A 10,170-nucleotide genomic window follows, 5' to 3' on the forward strand; every position below is an offset into this window, starting at 1 on the left:
GAAACTCGTGTCATTAAGATTAGAAAGAAAATACTGACATGGTCATACTATTTACAAGCCATTGCCATGGTAGCTCTTACCTGACACAGCCTCCTTAGTGACTCACTTCCTAGAGGCAACTGAGCAGAAAGGTTGTCCTCAACCCCGCCTGGCAATGACAGTCCAATTCAGGCCTCTCCTTTAAGCATCATGCTGCTCACCCACTGCCTATCCACATCTTCTCCAATCACTATCACTCCACCCCCTCCTTCAGAGAGAAATGAGAACAGAATGAGGATGGTTATTTCATGGGTCACATTTGGAATGTCCTCATTTCCCATCTCAACAGTCCCCAAGAAATGAAAGAAAATGTTCATCTCAAGTTTGAAAATCATTTTAGGGATCAAGAACTCTTTCCAGATCCAAGAATCCACAAGCTTAAGAAAAAGAATGAGCACATTGTTTAGTTGGCTTTCTCTTTTAATCAAAAACATACTTTGTTACAGAGTTCTCAAGAAAGGTTCGACTATTTTAAGCCACAAACTTCAACCAGACAAAAGTATACAGAGAGCCACAAAGGAACCAACTGGTACTTCAGTTGACCAGTTCTTCCCCAAGGCACAAGCTGTGTGGCTCTTCTCTTAGTTTTGGCATCACTGCATTCCTTGGACCTCAGGGAGGTGACAGAGTTGAGAGTACCACTGCCAAATCTGCCAACGGCCCAGTTACTTCCCACACACTGGGCTCTGTAGCACACCAGGTGTCATCACCTCTGAGCAGTCATGCTTTTCTGTTAGGTCACACATCCAATGCATTGATCAGAACCCCGTATTCGGAGGAAGCCTGCCAACTCCATTATTTAGCCTGTTAACCAATCCAAGTCCATGAGTCCTTCTATCAATGACAAGCAGCCTTAGCAAGAGCAGCCAGTTTCATCCCTTCTCCAGCCACCACAGAGCTGGCCTCTACCAGGACTCCCCAACCCCCCACCCTTAACCCACCCCCAGGAAGGCTCTCAGGTCCTTGAAAAAAAACAAGCTCGTTTATTATACTCATTCAAAGGTAGGCTGAAAGAGAACTCTGAATGATCCAGCCAAAAGGTGGACTTTTAAAAGAGGCAAATATAAATGAATAATCAGGTACTGATCTGTTTTCTTGAGTCATATTAATGAGATATTGATACAATTTGGAGAAATTTTCCTGTTTTGAGCATAGAAGAGTTAAGAAACTAAAGACCCAAAGAAAGGACTTCTAAAATTACTAGGCATTAACAACAGAATTTCAATCCATTTTAGGTGAAAAAATGACCAGCACTTAGGAGGATGGAATCTCAAACAGACCAACTTGAAAGTCAGGATGTCATGACTCAGAAAAGGCCTTTATAAACTTTGAAGAGAGGCAGAGAAATCAAAGGAAGGGTCCCTGGACCCCAGGCTTTTGTTTTTTCTGTTTGTAAAGTACCTACTGTAGCTCCCAAGGTGGTGCTAGGCCTTTGGTTAAAATTAAGTCTTAAGGACATAATATGTAACTTCTTGTCCACAGAATAGTAATAAAAGATCAAGGCTAGTCTCATTTGAGTAACACGGAAATAAGTAAAAAGCCCACTCAAACAGCAGAGCAAAGGTAAAGAACAAAGCCAAAACTGCTGCAAGGTTAGCAAGGTCACTTACAAGTCGGATCTGGCAGAACCAGTCCAACTCCCTCATTTTACAGATGAGGCAACTGAGGCCCAGAGAAGGTACATGGCTTGCTGAAGGGCACATTAAATGAGTGGTCGAGCACAAATTAGAAAGTACAACTGTCTGGCCTATCCCAGAGCCACTAGTTTTAGGTTGAACAAGTCCATGAACCTACTGAGACAGCATCTTAAATAAAGTTTGTGAAAAGTATCCACATCAACAGAGAAAAATGATTGTCTTCACCAAAATTTTCTCCTCAGTCCTTCCTACATTGAAAAAACAAAAAACCCAGGCATAAACAGCTTCATTAATTCATTTAAGTCTGATGTTAAAATCCCTGAAAACATCAGTCATTACATTAGCTACTCCTTGGGGAATGGTATCAGACCCTCAATTCTCATAAAGGCACCTATAGGTCAAAAGCATCTATAGAACAGGAAGGCCAGCTAACAGGACACAAAAACAAAGGAAAAGTGACCCCCTTGTTTTCTGAATGAAGTTTTGCGTGCGTGCATACCACCTTGGCTACTAATGCTGATTTAGAAAACCTGTGATCCCAGCTTTCATGAGCAACAACTAAGTGGAAATGAAACCTTTCAAAACACTATGGGGGGAAATTATGAATATGATTCACTTCTCTCCACATCAACCATCAAGCACCAGGGAACACTGGAAGCAATCAAACCAATGTAGAATCCCAGCACACTGAGTCCCTCTCAGCCCCCAACAGGAAAGCATCTTCGGAACTGTCTCAGAGTTCATATTTTTTAAGGAAAAATACTAATAATTTCACTCATCTTGTTTCCTTCCTGAGCAGTCGGAAGCAATGATTAAGAAAGGGAAGAAAACACTAAGGAGAGGCAAAAAACGACCATACAAGTGGCAGCTATAAGAGAAGGACTGGAAAAGGAAATGACGGGGACTAAGACTTCAAAAGCACAGCAGTCATGGACATTTAGAAAAGGTAACAGTTTGTCTGTCTTAGAAACCCCGGTAGTCTACACAGATAGCTAAGAACAAAAAAAAATTATATCCAGTATATTCTGATTTATGTATCGAGTAACTCCCATCAAAAAAAAAACTGGCTAATGTAAAAAAAAGTGTACTGCTTGGTAAGGCAAGGTTATGGAAAATTTCACTAGACCATGATACCAGGTAAACAACCTGACTGCACTGAGACAAATCCTAGGGATGAGTCTCCGCCAAGGATGCTGCTCTGAGTAAGGCCACTGACTTTTTACAACCTTCTTGGTATAGAAGAGAAGAAATTATCTGGTTTCTAGAAGGGAACCTGAAAAGGCTGGCGTAGGCATCTCACAGCCTGTTCTCTATAATCATGTAAAGTGGGGTTGGGGGGATTCTTTACAGATCATTATCTGTCACAAGATGGCCCTGCCTTTAGGGGGAAAAAGCAATTTTTTAGGCTGAGGTTACCTGCTAGTCCGTACCAAGTCCCACCTATACGAGTTCTTTTACTTCACAGGGCACTATTTCCATGTGCTCATTTACCTCAGTAACCTAACTCACCACTTTACCACTCTGCCGCTATTAAAGAGAAGCCACAGATTGCCAAAAAGAACTCAGGCCAACTCAGAAAAAAAAAAAAAAACCTGTTCCTTCCAAAAGGGTCTCAACAAATATGACAACACATTAAATTTTAAAATTCCGTATGAGTGATAATTAGCCAGTTACTACCAGACAGGAGCAGACACATTCCACCTTCATAGATACTGAGGGAACATTACAGGAAAATGCAAAATATCCTTCTTCAGATGATAAAAATCCCCAGGTTTCAGTTTACCTTCAAAGTTGCTAGTACAAACCACACTATTCACCACAAAAATGGATTTTTAACTTTGACATAAAGTACAGCTTAATGAGTTACTGGATTTTTTAGGAATAGTTCTCCTAAGCCAGATCATCTGATCTGTAAACCTGTAATATCTTTAGGAGCAATGGTCACCTCGCTAGTGATTAGGGTAGTACAAATGAGCCTTGTTTCTAGAAAAACAAGGTTACATGGCAGTGGTTTCTCATCTTCTTTGAATACCAGGGGCACTAAAGTATAGCAAACAAGGGAGACTCTATCAAAGCAGATAAAGGCAATATCATTAACGATTTTCTTGATCAAATGGAGAAAGGCATGAGACAAAGTAGATGGTCTCAGACTGGGTGGATCTGCTTCATCTCTCATTCAGCTTCTGCTGAAACTTAATTTTAGGAGAGTCTTGAGATACAAATTAGGGAGAACCATACCCACATAATAATCAGACTCTAAGAACTGCAGAAACTATTTTATCCTAAAATGGACAGAAAAATTTAAACCTAGGGTGATTTTAATCTTATTCATTAAAGAGGGCAACCTCTAAAGAATAGAAGGAAATAGGATTTAGCAACTAAGCTGCCAGGAATTGGTATCATACTAGATTTCTTAAAAGCATATGACAATCAGTAAGTACAAATATAATCAATAACTAGAAGTACTTCTATATTTTATGGCTCTTAGTAAAAGAAACCAAGACAGGTGCTTGGCTCTACAGAGATACTTCTTAGCAAATATTTTCCACGTATTTTCTGAAGATGATTAAACATGGAAAATTTTCTATAAAGTAGAAAAGAGGCAACAAATTGTACCACTGCACGGCTAAGGTTCTAGTCAAATAATGTGGATTTAAAAAACCTATTATACTAAAACTCTTTCCTTTTACTCTTATTCTCCATTCATAATAAAATGGACCTAAAGACAAAAATTGCTTTGTATAATTCTGCCAATAAAATCTTTTTAAAACAATCACCAAGAATCACCAAACATATACAGATAACTAGCTAGGTCTTTACCAAAATTACTTATAAGTACTGAAGAGTAGAAATGAATTGGTAGAGAAGCTTTTAAAAAACCAGATGTGTAACTTGGATTGAGATTTGCATTGCAATCACAACACATTCAGTGGTTTCCAGGAGTCTCATTGAGACCTTCTGAACCAAGCTGTAGAGGACGTGCTCCTTTTGGCTGACACAGAGAAAGCTAGTAGGCATTAAGTGTTTCCCAAACTACCATGCCTTAAAGGCTCTTAAAAAGCTCACAAAAAGCCCTCCAAGCAAGAGTAAAAACATCTCGATGATGATCTCAATTCTATTTCACACTATTGATCCCAGGCCTATTTTTTGCTACAGTACAATAAAAGTTAAAAAATAACCAACTCTACACACGATCTATAATGTATATGGGAAAGTCCTGGTAGGATGTGAGGGAAAAAAACAAAAAAAAACCAAAGCTGCCCAAAACAACTGGCTGCTGCCGGTCACTTGGTAGAAGGTGTCTCGCCACTGAGATTGGACTCAAAAGTGCAAAGAAAAGCATTTTAAAAATCAAACCTAGAATTCAACTTGTATGTTGAGATTCAGTTTTATTTACGCTACTAACTAGGTAAAAAGCATACATATTTGTCTGTGGTACAGTCAATACATCTGTAACTTTTCTACTTAAATTCTCTATACAAAGTCACTGCCGACTGGATATGATCATTGATGTCAAAGGGCTTAGATAACCAAAAGGTATAAAAAAGTTTGCAGTCTTGCCCCAAGATACAAAAACTGAATTTTAAACAATGCCAAAACATACATGATTTAAACAGTATATGAAAAAAAAGTCACACATCAAATCAAGTACAAAAATATCCAAACTACCTATTATGAACTGCAATGTTTCCATTATTCTGCACAGTATTTAACATAGAATTTAGCAGTTTCCAAAATACTCATTATTTTAGTTTAAGCATTGCCACCTTGCAGAACAGTGAAATATCAGAGTGACACTGCTTTTAGTGTTTTTTAAATACAAAACCTTCTCCCTATGAATTAGCAAAGGGAAAGAAATTCTTCCCCTAGGCATCTTTATAACCAACTCTGTGCCTAGAAATATAGAAGAATTCATCTACTGTTTAACAGGGCAAAAGATATGTCTTGATTACAGTCACCCATTAGGATAACAAATGTAATTTTAAATGACAAATATTTCTTTGATAATTTTAAGGAATTGTCAATATACACACAGATTAGTGTTTTTGTCTTGGCAAAAAGACAACTCAAGTTTGCAAGACAATCTAAATTGAAATAATCTTCACTACTTTAACTTGTAAAAAAAAATATTTTGGATAGGTTATAATACATTACTACCTTAGTTTTTAAGCAGGAAAGTTGTTCTTGGTAAAATTAACTCACCTACATGGCACAGTATTTTGGAGAAAAGTATGTTCAACAATAACTTGCACACAAAATAACATAGGTAAATAACTTTGAGAACTTCTCTGCCTTTAAAAATCAGCAATATTGAATTCATTCTGTAGACTAACACACACCAATGTTCTGCATATAAAAGGGTCTAAGACATTTTGAAGGGATGAGTTTTCCAGCACTGGAATGACTCCTTCATATACAACTTGTAAAGATTTAGTAAGAATTGGTTCTTTCTGATCTTCAAGCTCTGAGCCATGCCTGAAAATTTCTAAAATAGAGGGAAAATTGTTTTAATCCAGTTTCTGTCTGCTAGGAGCAAGGCAGCAAACACATTTTTCAACCCTTTATGAAAAGATAAAGCAGAACAAAAATGAAATAGATCTTCAGATTATAAACAGGGTTATTATTTCATAGTCCACCATCCTGAAAATGGCAAGGGCCTCCATGCTGAGATCTCAGTCTAACGGTTGTGGGTCTGCAATAGGCATGGTGTGAAGGACTTCATCTAGCAGCTGGAGAGCCCGGTGTAAATGAATCTCAATCCAACATGGCGTCTCTTTGATACTCTGTCGTGGGTAATCCGGTCCCCAGCCTTTCACAAAGCTCATCCTGAGTATACACAAGCGACGGAGGTCATCCACTCCAATGCCGGCAGCAGCTGAGAGACCTAACGGAAAAGTTTGAAGATGTCAGAGGGACAGAGTGGTCTCTTCCCATCCTCCCTACATCCTGCCTTCTTTACTTATTTTTCTCAGCACACAACTTCTCTGTCAAAGTGTCAAGTAACTGTAGATCTAAACTTTATTAACAGGAACTGAAAAGACATTCTACATGTGTTTTTCAGTTGATTATAAAGTAAATTGTCACAATCCACCAACACTCCACCTATTTTCCACTTTAGAAGTGGAGACATAGGGATAAGAGTGAACTTGTATGTGAAAGGCAGGGCATGTCCACAGGCTGGTTCTAAGAACCTGAGTGTCTGAACTGCCATGCCAAAGTAAGACATGACTAATAATAAGACAGTCCACACACCTGGCTTCACTAATATCTCTCAAATGACTCACATACTGTCTCTCCATTTTGATCCTAACAGGGAAAATACACAATTAGGTAATAGATAAAAATAAGAAATTTAATATTAGTCTGAATAATTTAGAAAAGATAGCTGTAACATTAAAACTAGCAAATGATTTAGATCCCCAATTTTTGTGAAAAAAAAAAAAAAAGGAATTAATGAGTATGTCTTGTATATATCTAAATTGTAAACCCCTGAGCATGTCACAACACAAGTTCTATATCTAATTTTCAAGTCAGAACATACAGTCATATAAGTCAATCCACATTTATTATTATTACCATGATACTAATGGGAGGCATTTGCATGTACTGTGTAGAAACCTGCAGGGCCACTGCAGTTTCCTTAGCCAGTGTGATTTGCTTACCACACTGAAGAGGTTAAGAACAGGGGTTGAATGAATCACTAGTTATGCCTTCAGACGTGGAAGATGGGTGCCACGTGTTTCCATCATAAAAGTCTATAGTCAGGAGTTTAACTCTGCAGTAAAAAATTCCCCATCAGTGTGAAACCTGGCACACAGTTCAATTTTACCCTAAAATTAAAAAAAAGTCTACAAGTTATCAAAATACCACCCTCACTTAGTTTTCTCTCCATGCTTATACTTTTTTTTTTTTTTTTTTTTTAGTGGAGGGTGTCCAATTCTGGAACTGAAAAAGGCTTTTCTTACCAGAATAAAGTCAAGCACTTAGTGACTGTAATTCCCCTGGCTGGTAGGAAGGAACTGTAATAAGCATCAACTAAAAAGGGGAGACTAGCAGTATAATAGCCACCTTTATCCCCTATTCCCTTTTATACAAAAAATACAAACAGGATCCTGTCCCAGGCAAAGGGCAACTACTACAGAAGAAAGGTTTTTACAAATTTAAAATGCTATCACCCCAGGAAAAATTTCAATTTCCATTATTGCTTAAAATAATTGACCACCTGAGTGAAATCAAAATTAAGAGCCACTACTACACTTAAAAAAAAAATAATAAAAGCATACTTACTGATGGCTGGAGCTATTCCACCTACTGACCCAGGACCAGGGATGTTTCCTGCCACAGCTGCTGCCTGGGCTGCAGCTGCTGCCTGTGCAGTGGCTGCCTGCTGCTGCATCTGTCGATGACATTGACGCAAATCAAAGACCTTTAAAAAAAGAACACGTAAGTTTATGTATCCATCAAAAATGGCAACATATCAAAAGCCAACAAGCAATATTCTGAAAACGCAGAGCTTCATTTACCTCTCACAAGAAGATAATTAATTTAAATTTTTTTTTTTTTTTTTTTTTTTTTTTTTTTTGACAGGGTCTCCCTGTAGCCAGTCCCAGCTCCTGGATTCACTATGGAGACCAGGCTGGCCTCGAACTCACAGAGATCCACCTGCCTCTGCCTCCTGAGTGCTGGGATTAAAGGCGTGCACCACCATGCCCGGGTAATTTAAATTTTTAAAATTTCTATCTAAACTGTGACTGGTATAAAACAAGGAAAGACAGCTTGCAGATCACCAAACGGTACATACACGTCACTGTCGGGATGACTCTGGCTGCCACATAGCTCTATACACTTTTTCGAGTTCCATGTGGTCCAACTGTTACTGTTTTTGTGAAAAGCTACCTGTCTGTGTCATGGGAATGCTTAGGAAATTACCCCCTCCTTCAGAACCAAACTGCTGAGTATTCTTCAGGCTGGCAGTGATGGCTTTAGTTATCTAGCCAATACTTGTGATTCTAAAGAGTACAGCAAATTACACTGTTCGGTATAAAAGAAAACACCTACATTATTATTCACTAAAGATTTATTCTTTAATTCTTAAAATTTTTACATGTAATGTGTTTTGCCTGCATATATGTTAATGCACCACATGCATGCAGTGCCAGGACAACAAAAAAGAGGATGTCAGATCACCTATAACTGGAGTTACAGAAGGCTGTTAGCTGCCATGTGTGCTGGGAACCATATCCAGGTCTCTGCAAGATCATTAAGTATTCTTAACTGCTGAACCATCTCTCCAACCTTGAAAGATTTATTTTTGTTTTTATTTATGGGTGTGTGTATCTTTGTGAGTATGTGCCAAATGTGTGAGTGCCCATGGCAACTATGAGAAGACGTCACATTGTCAGGAGCTAGAGTTACAGGCAGTTTGTGAGGCACCCCACATCAGTGCCAGGAACTGAGCTCAGGTCCTCTTGAAAAGGAGTAAGCTTTCTTAACCACTGGGCCATCACTCCAGTCCCCACATCTACACTTTTATAAGAAATAAACTTTAGTACCTTGGACAAGATAACACAAACAAGGCTTGTTCTCAAATGCTCCAGAGAAGGGGAAAAAAGGATAAACCAAACAGTTATAAAAACAACTACTTCGGTCAGGGCTGGAGAGATGGCTTAGCAGTTAAGAGTATTGACTGCTCTTGCAGAGGACCCGGGTTCAATCCCCAGCACTCACATGGCAGCTAACAGCTGTCCAGAACTCCAGTTCCAGGGAATCCGACACCTTCTTCTGATCTCCTTGGGCACTGCACACATGAGGTACACATACATACATGCAGGCAATACACTCATACACATAAAGATAAAAATAAATAATAAATAAATAAATAAAACTACTTCCTCTAAGTAATGGGCAAGTATAATTTCATGAAACTTACCTCTATTTTACAAAGTGTTTCAAAATATTTATAATTTCAGAAGAATTTTAAAAGAAAAAGGCCAGTTTTGAATCCCATCACCAATTAATTACATGGATTAAGCTTAAGTTCCTTGAATCCTTAGCCTTCATACTTATGAGATTAAGTGCACATAACTTTCATAGGGTTACTGTCAACTTACTATAGTACACAGTAAACTATTAAATGTTACTTATTGTTTTGGGTTTTGGCCTTTCTAGTAGCCCCTATTCTTTCAAGATGAGTTAAGGGAGACTTGAAGTAATTTCAGTGTTCTTCACAAAGCAAGCCAAAGACAGGGTAAAGAAGGAGTCCATGGCACATTCACCTCCTCCCTTGTCAAAGTAATGTGCTATTTCATTTTATTTATTGTTTTATTTATTAATGTGTGTGTATATGTGTGTGTATTCCTGCAAAGGTCAGAAGAGGGCATCAGATTCCCTGGAACTGGAGTTATGGACGGTTGTTAGCCACCATGTGGGCGCTGGGAATTGAGCTCAGGTCCTCTGCAAGTGCAACCTATGCTCTTAACTGCTGAGCCATCCC

General features: G+C 38.5%; 1 protein-coding gene across 1 annotated transcript in view; it reads right to left on the reverse strand.

Annotated features, from left to right (window-relative positions):
* Window positions 1-508: 508 nt before the first annotated feature.
* The window catches only part of Smad4 (SMAD family member 4), a 57,716-nt gene continuing 48,054 nt past the window's right edge, over window positions 509-10,170 (reverse strand). Inside the window, exons 10-11 of the mRNA XM_029559217.1 lie at window positions 7,965-8,103; window positions 509-6,561 (exon numbers count right to left, since the gene is read on the reverse strand). Coding sequence (XP_029415077.1) covers window positions 6,350-6,561; window positions 7,965-8,103 — 351 coding nt within the window. The 3' untranslated portion in view covers window positions 509-6,349. The remainder of the gene's footprint in view (window positions 6,562-7,964; window positions 8,104-10,170) is intronic.

The sequence above is a fragment of the Nannospalax galili genome, unplaced genomic scaffold (assembly GCF_000622305.1).
Source record: "Nannospalax galili isolate Female #2095 unplaced genomic scaffold, S.galili_v1.0 scaffold489, whole genome shotgun sequence".
NCBI lineage: Eukaryota > Metazoa > Chordata > Mammalia > Rodentia > Spalacidae > Nannospalax > Nannospalax galili.